The sequence below is a fragment of the Puccinia triticina genome, chromosome 13A, assembly GCF_026914185.1.
Source record: "Puccinia triticina chromosome 13A, complete sequence".
NCBI lineage: Eukaryota > Fungi > Basidiomycota > Pucciniomycetes > Pucciniales > Pucciniaceae > Puccinia > Puccinia triticina.
This window is the reverse complement of record NC_070570.1, coordinates 3,899,040-3,917,522: the sequence shown is the minus strand read 5'-3', so window position 1 is coordinate 3,917,522 and position 18,483 is coordinate 3,899,040. Positions and strand designations below refer to the sequence as shown.

Below are 18,483 nucleotides of genomic sequence, written 5' to 3'. Positions count from 1 at the left end.
GAAAATCCTCGGCTCCACGGCGGGGATCGGCACAGGCGTTATTGGCCAGATAGTTCCAATTACTTCCTCGTAGATCTACTTCCTGTTTTTTTCCGATTGATGCATCAATACTCCCCCCTTAGCCTAAAAGCACGATCAAATAGTTATGGCAAATTGATGATGCTTATTTTAACGCGCCTTTTGGGCCCCTGGTGTTGATTTCTTACACAGCCACGTGATGATGATATGCATACAAAATGAGATACACTGTATCCCAAATTCTGGGGATCACCAATTTGGTAAATTTTAAGAGAAGGTATCTGAAATTTTGATAGTAAAACAATGCATGAAAAGTAAGACGGAGATCACGGAATGGAGCTCAAGACCTAGAGAGACAAAACAACAATAATCTCATTAGAAGGGCATTTAGACAAGGAAGAAAAGAAGAGAGATGAGCAACAAACCATCAACGCATGCGAGAACCGAGCAAAAGGTCTTTCGCGTACTGTTGTCCAATTTCGGAATGTCCATGTTGGGATACAAGATCTATGGGAAGTTTGATTAGTTCTTTCAACGCGTTCTTCACCCCGAGACTGAGGAAATGGAACGAATCGACTCCATAGAACACCAATGTTGCCTGTCGAGGGTCAGGATCTCCGTAGGAAGGTAGTCGATAGTGATCTCTTCTTGTGTCACTTCCGGTATCGAAGGGAGCGTCTTTCAAGCAAAAGTACAGCGCGAGATAGGGATTATTTTCTTGGCTCAAGTCGATATGAGCCGCTTCGGGGGTCATGTCCTCCTGGGAAGTCTCCACCGGACAGTCTTTGGTTCGGCTGTTGGAACGTATACCGCAGAATGTGGTATTTGCTTCATCCAACTCGGCATTGGACCCCTCCTTCAAGTAGATGGACAAGACTTGGTTGAAGACGGATTCGCCTGACTGGCATTGCAAAGCCACTCCTCGCTCCAGACATTTAAGTAATAATGCAGACTTTGGCCTCTGCGGGGTATGCATGAAGTGATTCCAGAACATCATCCCTTGTTTGAACAGTTTGCGCTTGTGATTGGTATCGATTGAGCCCAGAGGCAGCTCTTCTGCCGATAAGCCCGTGAGAGTTTCCAAGAACTTGGTGACGGGAACGGGATCCGGAAATGCTGTGTCTTGCATGCGTGCCGAATCTTTCGAATTTTCCTTTGGACTCTTTAGATCAGCTGCAGTTTTGTTCATGGCACAGAGTAGGATTATTCTGCTGGCGATTTCGGTAACAACTCCTGTGTCCCTGGGGTCGTCAGATAGAACGGTCGTCAGAGAATTGATACACGATATGAGTGCGTCCTCGTTCTTGTGCAAGTAGTCATTTGCAGCTAATGCATAGATCGGCTGGGACGGATAGAAGCTAAATTGCCTGTGGGTGTTTGTATCAATGTAACCACAATGCGCCGCATGAGATGCCATCAGTACCGCATTTTGACGCGCATGATCGGAGAGAATAACTCCGATGGTCGGACCAAGTAAGGCAAGTGCTTGAGATTCAGTTATCTTGATAGGGTCACTCGGGTGAGAGTCAAGAAGTATCGTCAGGGCAAGCCGAGAAATCTTGCGAACAGCTCCAGCAGGGTCCAGCACACGGTAACCCTCTATCAACAGTCTGAAGTGTACACTGAAGAAAGGAACTCCATATTTACAAAGCCGCTCTGGTACAAACAGTTCGTCCCAGAATCTGGGTGGCTTAGGGGAGACCATCTGGTCAAACGAGCGTATTTGGTAAATTGGGGGGTACAGCTTGGATGGGGTCGCGCAGAGGCTAATAGGTCGGCTGGTTGACTGGTTTGCACCTCTCGGATTGAAATTGGCTACACAAGAATCTGTGTCGACTAGAATAGCGAAGACACCAGAAGTGTCTGGTAAATTTCTCAAGGCACGGTGGAAAAAGTGGGACCGCGGTTTTGCATCCGGATCTCTTTCATTGCTTGGTTTGTCAAATAAAGCCTTGGCTTCGTCGATCGCCAGCAATACCTTCAACGGAGAACGTTCTAGGATGCGAGTTTGACCAGCTTTTTGAGCTGTGAGTTCAAGCTGGTGGACGGGATCTGTCGTGAGGGCGGTTTGTTCGAATGCTGACTGGACGTTTGAGTAAAAATCCGTGTTGGTTGAAGTATGGTGCTTGTACCACTCTTGCAATACGTCTTTTGGAGCCTTACTTTCAGAAGCGTCTTCAAAGAATCGAATGACAACAGATAATATCGAAGTGGTGAGTCTAGTGTAGTACTTTTCAAGGTCTGCGGAGCGGGGCGTCTGGAGGAATTCGGTGGCAAGCTGGGATCGTTTGGGTTCCCCGTCGTCATCGTAGGGACGGAGGCAGATATGCACGACACAGATTTCATCTGCCAGCTCCATCACCAAGCGGGTTTTTCCGCACATCGTTGGCCCAATGAGAGATGTGCAGGGCGCCAAGTATTCGGCTTTCCGCCATGCTGTTGCGTGCTTGTTCAGGGTCAGGAGGGTCGGGGTGACGATTGTATCGTGTCCGTGATATTCTTCGCGGTATCCTTGTTGAAAAACGTCCATTTTAATCGATTTGAAGATGGGATGGTGGCGACTGGCGGTGGCGGTGGCGGTGAGTAAGCCTCTCAAACGGAGGCTCCCGGGGACCCCGCCCGGAGGCGAGCTTGTACACACCGGGGCGGATGGGGCGCCCCGAGGGCAATAGTGTTGCGCCCCCGGGACCCCGCAAACCGATGACCGCAACGGCGCTCAGTCATGTCCCAGGGCAAACTTGACAAAGTCCCTCGTACCCAGTTTGGTAGAGGGGCGCGGGCAGCGTGTGCAACCCGACTACCATTGGTAGAGGGACCTAACTTAACAAAGTCCCTCCTCTGCGGGGCTGAGTGGGTAGAAGAGTGCCCCCGACCGCAGGGAGGGACTTAGACCTTATGTGGGGGTGCTCGCCTGAGAGCATCGGGCGGAAATCTGGTTCAACTTTGAGAGGATGTAGCTCGCTCGTTTTCGCAATTGAGTGGTATTTTGAACCTCCAGTTTATGGCGAAGGCGAAGTGAGTTGAATGTATTTGTGATATTTTGAGAATTACCTCGATAATCTGAGCTTATTATTGACATTGTTCTCATTATATTCTTCAGACGACAGGACCAAAGCTATTCTATCAATGTAAATGGTGTACTAAATTATAAAAAAGGGGGAAAGATACTTGCTCTAACCTTGTGAAGCATCGAGATGGAGACTTGGGGCGGATGCCTTGCAGAGGTAGGAAAGATGCAATCAATGACAGAGCAAACTTGCCGGTTACGGTGAAAGACAAGGAGGCTGCAAAGTTGAAAGCTTCTCCAGCAAGCAAGTTTCTACTAGGTGGCTTGTTTGACAACAGGAGCCTCAACCAACTTCTTGTCATGTGGATCGTTCAGTCTTCTCTTCCTTGGACCCGAATCCAGGATTTTCTGCTTGGAGTGGCTTTCAACTACGCTCGGCAGGGAATCAGGATCTATTCTTGCACCTGGGCCACAACCAAAGCTCATTGTCTGTACATCAGCTTGCAGGAGAAGGTTTTGAATACCCTGAGAGTCAGTCATTTATTTGTTTTTTCTCTCTTAAATTGCAATGACCAGAAGCTGACCTGATTTGTCAAAACTAGTTAAACAAATCTAAAATAACACTCATCCATGATGTATTGACGACAAAAGGTAATCACCATGCGTTCATGGCGATAGCCGCGGCCTACATCTCCAATGACTGGATATTTAAGTTATGCCACATGGGCATGAAGTATATTTCTTGGACTCACAAGGGTAAGTACCTTGCAGTGCCCTTTGCAAACATCATTACCAAATCATCTCTTCATGAGAAGATAAGTCTTTTTGATGGATTTTTCCATTACCACTTTCCTATCCGCATGAATGCCTTCATAACTGATGAAAATAATCTAACATGTTCTTGCTCAGACTACAGATTCTGGTCCAAATAACGGCACGATGACTTCCGAGGTTGACTGGCTAGTTGGGAAAAAAACATGCTTCAATCTGAACCTTTCCCAAAATCACATCAAGTGTTTCTGCCACAAAGTGGCCTTAATTCTCAGTGCGGGACTCAAGGAGATCAAAATGGTTTTGGAAGGTTTGACTTGAGATAAGGAAAGCACTCTAGGCTTTGTACCTGAGCTTACATCAATAGCAGAAGAATCCAAAGATCAAAACAATTCAAGCAAGCAACCTGCAACATTTGAATCTTTTGATGAGCCCATAGAATCTAGCAGTGATGAGTCTGAAATAGCACCCGTTCACATAGAAGCAGAAAGCAACCCAGCGGCCAAACGTAAAAAACCAAACATGATCTCTTCAGTATTGAAAAAGGTGGTTTTTTTGTTATTGTCATGGTAATACTCCAATGCAAATGAGCTCTGAACTTGATTTTTTTTTCTGTCACTAAAACACAGGTCAATTATGTGATTCAGCAGATCACTTCTTCAGCAGCTAGACGTTCTGAATTCAATATCTGGGCCAAAAAACTTGAATACAACAGTCCAAGCCTCATTGCTGGATACAGAATACATTGGAATATCAAGTGGCAAAGCCGGGACCGCGCATATCAGGCTCAAACCATCATCAACAAACTCATTGAAAATGAAAAAGACCGCCAAGAACATGATGGCGGGAAAAATTTCTACCAAGAGTATGTGATATATTGGGGTGACTGGGAAATTGTGAAGAAGCTGAATGATATTCTTGGTGTAAGTTTGCTATCAACCTGGCTAATCTTGATGTTTCTTTGTTGACCAAGTCAATTTTACTAGGAATTCTACTTCATAACAAAGAAGATGGAGGGAGATTGTTCCTCTGCCTGTCCAATGATTGCCAAGTACCTGAACATAATCAACTTCCTCAGATCACGAATTGAATCAACAACGGAAGTTGAATTCCGAACTATGATGCGTAAGATGGTACTGAAGACCAAGACATATCTTGACGAGGCATTGGATTGCAATGCTATACTCCTTGCAACCATCTTAAACCCAGCATATCTTTTATCAATATTCAAGGCCTTGTTCAAGGAACACCATACTTACACCAAATGATTACTTCAATCTGAATACCATGAAAAAAAGAAAGACCAAGATGCATATCAAAGCTCAAAAGATAAATCTCCGCTGTTTGAACATCAACCACCATCAAAACACCATTGCCAGGCTCTTGATGACTCTGACTTTTTCCCTGAAACAAACAAAGCCCCGATTGCCAAAGAACTCGTGGATTACATTGGAGGTAAATACAAGTTGCCTGCAGAAAAAGCAGACGAAGCCTTGAACTGGTGGCAGGTATGTTGTGCATTCTCCTTTTTATATCATTGACCTATAGAAATAATGCATTGAAGTGGTTTGAATTGATTCCAGGACCATTGGGCGGAGTTCCCAGTCTTGGCCACAATTGCCTGGGATTACTTGGCTTGTTGTGCAACCTTGGCAAGCGTGGAACATTGTTTCTCTGCTGCAGCTGATGTGTGTGGATGGGATCAAGGCAGCCTATCCGCTAGAACAATTGAACAATGTGTTAGCTCAAATCAGTGGCTACGGGCCGGGCAATTCTTCTTCTTGAGCAAGAATGTTTTGTGCTGGGTTCATCTCTGAGACTGTATCCAAATCTGCTTCAAATCCAGACTGTCTACTAGCAATGTTGCTAGCCAAGGGGGAAAGCTTGAGCCGATTAGAGTTGAGATGCTGATTCAGTGTTAGCAACGGTGAAAAAAATACAATACATGTACCTGTATCTGCCTGTATTTGTATCTGTTTTGCACCCAATACTATTTATTTGTATTGTATTCAAAGACCAATACTATACAAATGTATTCAAACTTTGGTATATTGTTGCAAAGACAGCCCAATACAGGATACTGTATTTTTATTTTTTTTGATAGTTTTTCTGTATACAGTCCACAGTGGCCAAAAACAAGAAAATCAAGTTTCAATACTTTATTGATACAATACTATGGTATTGTATCTTCAGGAAGATACAATACATTTGCATTTACAATTTTGTATTTTTAAAAAGATACAATACACAAGTATCTGAAGATACTGTATTGTATAGTATCTGTTTCACCGTTGGTGTTAGGGATTTGGGGTGTCTGGAGCCAACAGTGCAACAAATACTATACATGTATTTGTATATGGCATGTATTGTATTGTCTTGTATAGCATATAAATTGTATTTGTATTGTATTTTTTATCCAATACAATACAATGTATTTTTTGCATAATGTATTGCCCTCCCCAAATGTAATATTTTGTGGATTGGCACAGTCAATACGTTTTTTTTGGAATGTATTGTATTGTATTGGGTGACCAATGCAATACAAATACACCAAGACATTTTGTATTCAAAAATAAATACAATACAATGTATATGCCTATACAATACACGTGTTGCATTTGTTGCACCGTTGCTGGATCTCTGCGGCCAATAGACATTCCCTGTCGTGAGCTTATTCCAGATATTTCCAACATCCAGGGTTTACCTAGGAATTATTTCAACCACTAAAATCTAGGTTGAGGGGAGTTTGGCTGCTGAACATTTTATTTTTCTCTCTTTAGCCTACCTGATATTTTAGCTGTAGGGTTTTCACATCTTTCAAGGCCATTTATCTGATATGTTGTCCTTGGCAGAATGTCATCTGCGGTGAGGGGTGTTGTACATACAAATGTTAGATGTCACTACTAAGTTTGGGGGCAGTACAGGCATAATCAACCCAAGAACAAAGGACATGAGAAATACAAAGCACACGGGCTACGGAAGCAAAAGGGATGGAATAATAATCTGACTACTCAGTGTGATCGAACAAATGCGGAAGCAACCGGATCAGGTCTCGCGGTTGGGGGAAAGAATCAGGGTGATTGAGGTTGAATTCAGAAATAATGAGGGTATCAGAGAGAGCAGTCGAAGACGCTCATTAACCAGTCGGAGCAAAGATTTTCCGAGAGCGAGTCGGTCGCTCGTTGATTGCCACTCAAATCGTCGTTCTGATTAGAATGAGGAGAGCCTAGTGAGAATTGAAATCTAGGGATAGGGCAGCCCGTTATACAAGCTAACCTCCGTCAGAATATCCCCCAAGAACTCGTCCGCGAAGATCGAGTAGCAGCGTTGAGGCCCGAGAGAGGTCGAATGCCATGTTGCGCGAGCCGATCAGGAAAATATGTCAGTCTGTTGAAGTCGCATATATAGGAGAGGAGCAGAGCTTCATTGTGTTGGTGATGATTGATGGCTCGAAAGATCGATGATAGCGGCCACTTCAGACGCCGTCGAGGGTTTAGAGATGATCAAATTGAACGTCGACCCGATGCCGGGATCCATCCTACGTAGGTTCCCCGATCTATTACCAATAGGATCTATGGTTAGTCAGTAACTGACATCAAAAGAGTAACAATGGTGAAGAGGGGCTGACCTCGGTGATCGAGATGACAAGAACTGGTCCATCTCATTATTCGTTAGTTCGTTCTGGATTCACAAGATAAAAGCTGCAACCAGACAATCAGTCCCGCTATAATCAAGCACAAGAATATATTTTTCCTTGAGACAGGGAGGGAGGAAAGAGAGAGGCGCATAGCGTACAGTGTTCGCCCCGGATGAGGATGTGAGCGAAGTCAGTCCAGTTCGTTTGCTTTGGTTCTTCGAGTCGATCGCTGCTAGGACAGGCGGATAGAAGTTGTCCCCGTCGAGCTCTGAAGGCATCAAAGCTAGGAATACGACCAGCGGTAAGCTGGAGATACTCAAGAAGTAGATCTTGGAGAAAACCCTCAGAGGCCATCACCGATCACGGGATGGCCTGACATCATCATCGGGCCGGCAGATCTCCAAGCCGACGCAGTAACCGCAGCAACATCTGGCCCGCTGGAGTCGAGCTTCAAGCTTCATCAAAATTCCAACCGCATACAAAAACTTCCGATGGTCTTGAAGGTGATATCCTTGTCAATCTGGTCATTGTCTTCATCATTCGGCTGCTCCAAGAGGTTGATTCAGAGTAAACATATCACTCGGTAGAATCACCCTTGATCGCATATTCATCAGGTTCCGAGACCAGAAAATCGGATATTGAACCGATAGGTCTAAACTCAAACAGTTGGCAGCAGATCAAAGACACTCCTTCCTGAACACGAATCATCTGGTCTTCCATACCAATCCGAGCCATGCGTGCTAATATTCAGCATATACTGGCCATAACACGATGACCGCTTCTAGTGTCTTTCATAGCCGGATATTGAAACCAAAACAGAAAAGAGTACTCATAGCAAGCAGATATGAGCTGCTAATTCAAATGAGATGGATGTGGGATGTGATTCCCGCAGAGCGAGGAAATCACCTCCAAGGTTGAGGTCTGGGAGGTATGTATCATTCCAGTTGACCTGTCAACCTCTCTCGACTGTCTGCACTGCACATGAAGAAGGGGCATGTTAATGTGAGAAAGCTTGAGTGGTCATGAATCAAGGAAACTCGATGGCTAACCTAAAGGGATCTATCACTGAGCATGGGCAATTGCTCATGAAATCAAAGGATATACCCTTTTGCTAAGGGATTAATCCTTGCGCTAACTTGTATGATTGCAAATGAACACCGTCGACGATCACGCGATGACTGGATCATTGTGGGGTAGAAACATGAGAGTCAGCAAGGGAGTCTGTCAAGCATATTGTTTGTCTGATAACTGTGCCACTACATACCTCATGGTCACTCGCCTCGTCAGTTGACAAGAGAGAAATATCAAATATTGTGGTGGTACATGAAACCTTTCATGTTGATAGGAGGCGAGTGCAGCTCTTTGGTGTAGCTCAGCGGATAGGACTGCGCACCTGGTGAGAAGACTATCTTGTCAAGCTCAACGCTGATTCAAAGAAGATTTGACAAAGTTAGCTACCATATTCCGTTTCAGACAAAGAAGAAAAAGACTAGCTCACCTATGCCATCCTATCGATCAAATGTGTGGATATAGCATAAGACATTACTAGCTGTGTTTGTCTGTGAGTGCCTCACCTTATAAGGTGGTCGGACAATCCAATTCGAAGATCAAGAACAAATTATCAAATTGAGCATTGATTGATGTATACTTGGTTGGATAAAACCAACTGGAGCAAGGAACTCCAGCTCTAGGGGATAAATATCCCAACGTGAGCTATCAGGCAATCTCAATGATCAACAATTGGGATGATTGGAGGGATCAAAATGCTTGAAGAAATAGTCAAAGGAATCATGAGCATCAAATGTTCTCTGAATCAGACGCGTGAAAATGGAAGGCTACAGGTCACTCTGTAGGGTTGGCCGGTAATGATACTTTGATCTTTGGTCCCATTGTTTGCGGATGCCAAAACGCATTGCTTGAGTGAGGGCCAGGTGCGACGCAGTGAGAGAATCCTCGGCAAAAGGGCTAAAGGAAGAAATTGGTCAAAAAAGAAAGAGTGTATATTGAGCGCTTGGAGTGTGAGCTGTGCGATTTAATCAAGCGTGAATTGAGTGGTTGTCCCATGGTTCAAAATGAACGGAATGTGAATACATAATCCTGACTATGCGGAGAACATGGGCAATGAAGGTGATTAATGCAAAGAGTAGTGGTCTGCTGGAAGAGGTGATGAAGGGAGGAATCTGGAATGGAAAGTGGAGTGGAGCTGATGGGGAACAATTTTGACCGGGATGGAGGTCCTTTTTAAGTCTACCCAAGTTCGAAAAAAAGAACAACTCATGTCTTTGGGGCATCACTGTGGTAGTACTGCCCCAACAAAACCCGACCAATCATGACGCGCTGTTGGATATAGAACGCTAAGCTACACTCAGGGAACAAACGCGGTGCTGTTTGTTTGTCCATTTTAATATTATGTGAGTCTACGCTCTATGTTAATACCTACCACCGAGCCATAGAATGGGTTATAAACTCTCCTTAAGCCATTAAAGGTTTGCTGAACTTCAAGTGGATTGTAACTATTTTTCTCTGGGGCTACATCGTCACGCCAATGTTTAGCTTTATTAATCCGACTCTAACGCCCTGCTTGTTAGGGGCGCAGATGAAGCAATCGACTAAGTCAAATCAAGCACCGAGGAGATGGTTCGTCCTCTTGTTCCCAAATTCATCATCAACCCTATCCACTTTAGGCTCTTGAGGCAAAAAATGTGCAAATGTGTCGTGAGCCTTCGGACCGTATCTTATCTGCTTGGATTACTATGTGGTCTGGAAGGAATCAGCAAGTCGGCGTACGCTCTGATACGGTAAAATCCTCCAAGCCCGTGAGCAGGGCTGACAGTAATATATCTATTATCTTAGTTCAATATGTAGTGTACACTGCAAGAGCCGCTCAGCCGAAACGAGACAAGTCAGTCTTTTTTTTAACCACTTCACTCTCTCCCAAGCTACGTAACCAGAAGTTCAAGCGTGATTTTCAGCGCCAGATAGCCCTTTCTCTATTTTGACCATACAATGTGAGTGAATGTAATACAAACCTTGGATAATTTGAAGCTGGAGGGGGATGTATAATAGTCCTTCCAGTTCCGTTGCGCATTACCCGGTAATACGCCCGCACGGGGGACGTGAGGTGCTGAAGTTCTACTTATGGGGAACGGTCATGGCCGGATCCCATGATTACAGTTGCAATTTGCACAATGGCGCGATTCTAAAATGTCCAAAGAATTGTAGACCTGATATGGGCGGCGAGACACTTGGCGGCCTCAAAAAATTTCGCTCACCGGTCCCTTGTTCATGCATATCTGTTTAGCCAGCCGCAGCCTTTCGTAAGAGACCCTGCACTGTTAGTAGACCGCTCAGCTCATAGCTTTGAGTAAGTCCATGAGCTTGTAAAGTACGTAGCACAAGTCCTGACACAGCGTCCGACTGGAACGCCATCCTAGATAGCACAAGCATTGGGTGAAAGAGCAGCCTGAGTGTGCCAGCTCAATGCGTAAAGATTACTAACAACGGAACCATACTAGCAAATTTTACTTTACCCTTAGAATGGGAGTAGCACGGGATTTCCGGGTTCCAGTTCACTGGCTATTTCATTAGTAATAGTATCACGTTGTCTGTATTACCAAATTTTTCCAACACAAATTATCAACTACCCCTATCAATCTTTTCCACAAAAGTTGTGATTATCTAGTCAATCCAAAATTAATATGTTCTTGCTCTAGCCTCTAGAAATCTCTTTCAAATTTAAATTTAAAGATGGTTTGAACCCAAGGCTTGAATTTTGTGGCAGAATAAATCAGATAAGCAGGGCAGAACATTTCCACCAGAGATCAGTGTTGGTGAAACATGATGATGTCTGCCTGCTGTACACAATCTTGACTAGACTCTGCTTAAAATTGCATGGGAATCTGGAGATGTGTAACAGTCCCGCTCAGCTCATCAGCTGGGCAAAATTTATTTTTACACATGTAACTATTATGAGGCAACTACGGCGCTAAACTACGGCTAAGTTTAGCTTTAGCAATTTCAGGAAGCTAAACTGCATTTGGAATGAAAGCATTGTAGTGAGCGCCACAATACACTACCTGCTAAGTGTAGTGCTGTTCAGCTAGCGCTAACGCTAACAGCTGGGATTATTAGCGGGGACTATTAAGCTAATTTATTAGAGGTGCTAATTACTTTTAGCATAATAGTTGCACCTTTGCCCCAATCATCTCTTAACCCCCAATTCCCCTAACAGGCTAGGAGTATATTTGTAAGCTTAAAAAAATTTGGTCTAAAATTACCCCAGATACAGTGTTGGCATTGTATTGGGTACCCAATACAATACATCTGTAATCAAATATTTGTATCATGTAATTAATACTTTGTAACTGTATTGTATTGGACCACCAATACAATACAAGTGATCTTAAATTACATGTAATGGTCAGAGATTACAATACAGTTACAGGCCAATAAATTACGTGTAACATAATTGTTTCACCTTTGCTAGTAGACACGTGTACAATATGGCATAACTCTAACTAGTGAGATGAACAGAGTTATGTGATTGTTGAGTTTGTCATCTTGGTCACCGTAACTCCCAACACATATGTACAAGCCAATTGCCGTCTTGAAGAACAATCCCAAGCCATGTTGGTATTGGCGGAGTTTGGATGACCCTAGGTCTGACCGGACAACAGATACCTGGGAGCTGAATGTCCCTCAACTGAATCTGGTGAGACTGCACCGCATGCTGCTACCCACCCCCAGTGCTCAAACGCTAAACATGCCAATACTAATGGTGGGCCAGCTACGCTAACCCTAGCTTTAGCTTGGAGTAGCGTAGCGGAATTCCGCTAACTTTTAGCGTAGCATTAGCGGAATTGCGCCGTCTCCGCGCTAACGCTACGCGCACAAGGTGCGCAGCTAATTTAGCTGTTAGCGTAGCGTTAGTGCAGATACGAGCAATTGCGCTAACGCTACACACAGAGGGCGCCAAAAAGCGCGCGCTACGCTGCGCTACAGCGCTTTTAGCGGAGAAAAGGCCGTTGGCGCGCTATTAGCGCAGCGTAGCGGCACTAATAGCGCGCCAATGCTATTCAAAATTGGCGGGCGCGTTTTGCCACTACGCTAACGCGTAGCGGCCCACCGTTTCCGATACCAGCAATACCGTATTGGGTATTTATTGGTTTTGTCCCCCAATCCCAATACACAAAAATCAGATTGAGTGTATTGAATTTGTATTGGCCACTCCAATACTCAAAATAACAAGATCAAGTATTGGATTGGTTTTCAGATCCAATCCCAATACACAGTATTGGACCAAAAAATGATCTGATGTTGATAAATCCCAATACATACATGTATTGGATTGGTTTCACCCTTGCTTTGAGCTGTCCTGTCCCCCTTTTGCCCTTCACAACCTCTGATTTCAAACCCCTGTGACATTCACACCCCCTGGAACCCCAATATTGGGGGCTATGCCCTTGTGATAGACGATGTAACATCAGTGTCAAAATAGTATAAGTATCAAATCCAATGCTGGATCTGATGATTCTAGAAAGCATTTTCGAGGGTTATCTCAGAGTTCATCTCCCAAGAAACACGATAAATTTCAAGCAAAAAAACATTCAGGAGATTTGAGAGGTAATGTATCAATGAGGTCACAGGGGAACTCTTGTACTGATCCTGCAATGATACGCCCACCCCACCGATGCATTCGCTTAGGGGTTTATCTTGAGACCTCCACTCGATTTGTGGGGCTACCAAGAGAAATCAAACAAGAAATCAATTCAAGCCTGGTGCCGACTTTTCTGGAGGAAGGGCTGATGATCCCCATACTGCCGGCTGGATCTGCGGAAGGGCTGATGATCATTCCCTGCTGCCCAGTGCCAGCTGGACTCACCTGGCCTCTCAAGGTCGGCTACGTGGTATCAAGTTGAAAGATATATATTATCTTCTTCTCTCCATGGGTTCCTCAACCGCACAACATAAGTTTAGTTTTTGTTTTTCTCCCAAGGATGGCCTCCAGATTGCTTCGACTGGCACAGGTCCAGTCCCGCTGCATGGGTCCGCAGTCACCCCGGCTCGTTGCTTTATGCGCCCGCAGCACAGCCCCGCAGGACACCCTCTTAATCCACCGACGACACTCTGCTGCTGCCCTTCGCAAGTCCATCTTCGACCCATTCCATCTGCTGGCCGCGGAACTCCGCCAAGTCAAGGAAAACGTGCAAGCTCTTGTGGACTCGGCTGATCCGGACCTCGCCTCGATCGCCAAATACTACTTCGCCTCGGCGCGTCAGGGGAAACATCTCCGCCCGCTTCTCATCCTCTTGATCTCCCAAGCCACCGCCAGCCCACCACCAAGCGATTACCAGCCCCCTCAATTCAACCAACCCATCTCTCGCCCTGACATCCTCGACGATGACAATCCCACCCATCCGACCTCATCTGAGCCGGTCGACCAACACACCCTTATCCTACCTGCCCAGCGCAGACTGGCGGAGATAACCGAGCTGCTCCATGTGGCGTCTCTTTTGCACGACGACGTAATTGATGAAGCTGAGACGCGACGGGGACAGCCCTCTGCGCCACTGAAATTTGGCAAGAAAAAGGCCGTCCTGGCAGGCGATTTCCTGCTCGGCCGGGCCTCAATAGCCGCTGCTCGACTCAGAAACTATGAAGTGAACGCATTGGTCGCAAGCACTCACACCGACATCATCCAAGGCGAACTCGTCCAGCTTGCTGCTGTCCTCAATCACCCCTCCGAATCCCTTTCCCCTTCACCCCCACCATCATCAGCCCTCAAATCTAACAGCTTTCCAACCGCTTCTCGCTTCGATCATCGTCTGTTCGACTTTTACCAGCGCAGAAACTACCTCAAGGCCGCCGCCTATATCGCTAAATTCTGCCAAGCTGCTGTCATTTTGTCGCCCTCAGCAAGTCAGGAGCCAGCCCTAGTTAAAGCAAGTTTTGAATTCGGAAAACATTTGGGTCTGGCTTTCCAAGTTCAGTCCCATAATTATTCCTCCCCCCTCGTCCATGTTTCTTCGTTAGATGTTTATCACGATTCTTCTGCCGCAGGTCGTCGATGATGCATTAAATTGCACGAGCTCTGCAGAATCGTTTGGCAAGGCCGGCGACTTCTCTGATCTTAAGACTGGAGTCATCACTGCTCCCGGTCTGTTTGCCTGGAAAAAATTCGACTCGGAGTTCGGAGAACTGTTCGACAGAAAATTTTCCTGCGATGGAGACCTTGATCTAGTTAAGTCCAACGCTTACTATCTCTTCAACAACAACTATCCACCGGTCAGTTGCCCAGAAAATTAACATTCCGTTCTTCTTTTTTGTGAATGTAGGCTAAAAAGATGATTGAAGAGTCTGATGCAATCAACCAATCGTATCAATTAGCCAGCCATCACATTGATATCAGTAGATCACAATTGTCCCATTTCAAGGACTCGCCAGCCAAGCAAGGGTTGAATGAAATATGCAACATAGTGCTTACAAGGAGTTATTGACTGTACAGTTGTCATCATCTTGTCCCTACATGTAAACCTGGTATATCTTTGGTACATCAATCAAATTGGCTGATGTGATTGATCACAGACTCTCTGCTCAGAAATAGTGAAATGTAATTTAGAGACTTCTCCTTGGCTTTTTTAAGCAGATCTATGTTGAGCTGACTTGTAATTTCTTGCTGGAAATTGAAGGGAGTATGAACACCATCCTGCAACGGGAATAGCTCAAATCTGGTAAGACATCTACTTCTGGTGCCAACAAAAAGGTTCTGAAAACATTTCCGTCAGAGAAGGAACGCTATTGCCACCAAAGTTTGGTTTTTGATATCAGTTGTGCAGCTTTCAGGCCAAATTTCAAAAAGCTGGTCATCTAAGTATATTAAATCCACACTTTCATGGAAATTTAGATCAAGGGTTTCCCCTGTAGTTTTCCCAAATAAGCCTAGGAATCAGGCCTAATTTCCAGATTTTTGCCCGCTGGATTTGTCAGGTAGAAGTATGTTTGACTTGTTACCATAAAAAATTGATTTAAATTCCCCAAACATATATGCCTTGGACTGGCCCCCCAATCAGTGAAACCCAGATGAAAAGGGGCCAGGATCAACCCCCTTGGGCCTGTTGCAAATGCAAGGGGACGGAGGGGGGGCAAAAAAGTGCCACTTGGTCACCTGCAAGTGCAGAGTGACGGCAGGCCTTGATGCCACCTGCGCAAATGCAACCAGGGGTGAAATGCTGAATTCTTAGCCCCTCAAGCCTATTGCAAGTGCAATGGCAGACAGGACGAGATGGTTTTTCCACCTGCCCAAATGCAACAGGGGGGAAAACATTATTTTCTTGGCCTTTCTAGCCTATTGCAAATGCAATGGCGGAGAGGAAAAGGATGAGCTCATCTCAACCTGTGTAAATGTGACAGGGGATCTGGGCTGGTGGCAAAAAATTGTTTTGGGAGGAAGCTGCCTCATATATCCTTTTGAAGGCGCATCAGACCCCCCTTCCCAAAAGTCAAGCCTCACAATCCCTGTCTGTTTTAGGTGCCCTATCTTCCGTTAATGCTTGGTTTGGGTTATTTGGTATAATGTTTCAGTGAGTGTAAATTTCCAACATTTCCCTAGCTGTCAATTTGCACCAACACCATTCAGTAATACAAGTTGTTACAGCTTACCATTTCATCCTTGCGCCAAGGAGACAAATATGAAAACAAAGCCAGCTTGGAAATGAGGGTCAGTACAGCTTCTAAATCTTACCATCCTCCCTTGCGCAAAGGACCACCTTTGAATCCAGTGTGCGCAAAGAACTAACTTTGAATCCATGACAGGCACGTTGAGGGACTCCTGTCCGTGCTAGGCAGTGGCAGTTGTCTGAGGGGAAAGTGCTGAGTAGCTGCCCTTGGGTGAAGGTCCAGAAAAGTGAGCAGAAAAAGGGAATCAAGGATAGCTTAGTTGGTGGGGGTGATTTTGAGAGGTTAACCTGGGTTTTGGATCCTTGGCTGTGGTTGTTTTGTTTGGGTGATGGGGGAAAGTTTCACTTGGATACAGAAATGGCATGAAGAACAGGTTGGGAGTGATCACAAAGAAAAAAAATACTTGGAGCTCAGAGCTCTGAATATATGATCAGTAGGATTTGGTGATGGACTGTATTCTAGGGATCAAAATGCCATGCCGCTCCCCTCCTCCAATTTTGGTGAACTTGGACTCAGGGAGGTGACCTGTCACATATATTTCATCACATGCTCTGCGCATGTAGCCCATGCACACACACAACAGAGAAAGCAAGAGAAGAAAAAAAAAATAAACAAAAGGACAGCAGAAAAACATGAAAACTCAGAACCTGAACAGAAGAGGACACAAGACTTGAAAAAATGAGAAGTAAACTTTCTGGCCTCTGCTCCCTACTGTGTTTGTTTTTTCCTGCCCTGTTTTTCTTTTCAGTCTCTTTGTTCCACTTCTCATTTTTTTTAAGTCTGGTGTCTTCTTCTGTTTCTCAGAAAGGAGATATTAAAACTGGAATAAACCCACAGCAGGTGCTGTGTTAGGAAAAAGAAAGGTGAAAGGAATGGGGGTGGAAAAGAAGATTTGAAAGAAGGGGGGAAAAGACTTTGAAGAGGGGAGGATTTGAGGCTGAGAAGGGGATGGAGGAAGTTCTTCAGGATGCAATTTTGAATATCTTGAGGACTTGAGGATGGATTAAAATCTTGAGGTTTGATTGTAGAGCTTGAAAATTGCTGGGAATCCTGCTGATCTTGCAGGCAGCGGTGGCTGAACTACTTCTGACTAGCTGACCACAAAAAGGGCCACCACAACATTGAGCAGGATTGCAAGAGTTTCAGTGCTCCACCCTCAATTGCTGTCTTTGGAATTGTTCATTGTTTTAGCTTACAGGAACTCCACTTACCTTACTCAATGGTCTCATCTCGCGGGAGCCTCATGTTCCCCTATCCGCCGAACTTGGCACCCCCATTCAGTGATGTAACTTACTCCAATAATTAATCACAGGTAGTGGACTCTTTCGAAAGGGGTGCCCCCCTGTATTCTAAACATTCCCTGCCTCTCTTGTCCTTTTGGTCCTTCCCTCTTTTACGTGATACTCAACCCCTCTCTGATTGTTGAACACAGAAGAGGTATGACTGATAAAATCAAATCCCAGGATACAACATTATGCGCCGGGGTCCATTCAAAAACAGGACCACTTGTTGTGGGCATTCATGGGCCATTTTTCAGTACAGTTGATGTTGTCTTGCAATCAGAATTGCCCTTCATCCGCTTCACCAATTATGAATGCTGAGAACCATGATCTTGGTGGTCAACCAATTGCCGCAAGACCTAGCCGGGGGATCCACAAGATGACTGTCAAGCATTTGGGCAAGGTTTTTCTTGAACTTCACCTTTATTCTTCTATTCAAGGTTATACTGAGGTTTGAGTAGAGATGGCACTTTTGCACCCGGGTACCCGCTGGTATGTTTGGCCAATTCCTGACATCCGCATCCGCATCCACACTTGTTGGCGGGTACCTGCCTGCCTGGGCGGGTACCCGCGCGGATATCCGCGGGTACCTGCCCCTGCCTCAGCGACTAGAAGCAATCCCTTCCGGTCGAAGAGGCCATATGGCTAATTTGGCGACCAGAAGGAAACCCTTCTGGTTGCAATATGACCTCTGCAACCAGGAGAATTTCTTTCTGGTTGCAGAGGTCGTGTAACTTCTGCGATCAGGATATTTACGCCTGGTTGCAGAGGTTGTGTAGCCTCTGCAACCAGGAGTTCAATTCTGGTCACCAAGGTTGTATAGTCTCTGCAACTAGGAGAAATCCCTCTTGGTCGCAGAGGATGTATAAACTCTGCAACCAGAAGGATTTCCTTCTGGTCGCTGAGGTTGTATAACCTCTCGTACCATCAAAGGATTTCCTTCTGGTCGCCGAGGTTGTATAACCTCTCGAACCAGAAGGACTTCCTTCTGGTCGCCGAGGTTGTATAACCTCTTGGACCAGAAGGACTTCCTTCTTGTCGCCGAGGTTGTACACGGCGGGGGTGCTTCCTGGCCCGCGCTTTTGTGGAGACGA

At 45.3% G+C, this 18,483-nt stretch overlaps 2 protein-coding genes across 2 annotated transcripts; one reads left to right on the top strand and one right to left on the bottom strand.

The window, feature by feature from the left end:
- Positions 1 to 285: 285 nt before the first annotated feature.
- PtA15_13A364 (uncharacterized protein) lies at positions 286 to 2,548 on the bottom strand (the record flags this gene model as incomplete). The annotated part of the gene is made up of 2 exons (XM_053162554.1): positions 286 to 299; positions 451 to 2,548. The coding sequence occupies 2 exons, from the start codon at positions 2,546 to 2,548 to the stop codon at positions 286 to 288; spliced, it is 2,112 nt and encodes a 703-aa protein (XP_053026519.1).
- Positions 2,549 to 13,429: 10,881 nt separating this feature from the next.
- Positions 13,430 to 14,929, top strand: PtA15_13A363 (uncharacterized protein; the record flags this gene model as incomplete). The annotated part of the gene is made up of 3 exons (XM_053162553.1): positions 13,430 to 14,416; positions 14,493 to 14,672; positions 14,768 to 14,929. 3 exons carry the CDS (start codon positions 13,430 to 13,432, stop codon positions 14,927 to 14,929), a joined length of 1,329 nt encoding a protein of 442 aa, XP_053026518.1.
- Between the last annotated feature and the right edge of the window lie 3,554 nt (positions 14,930 to 18,483).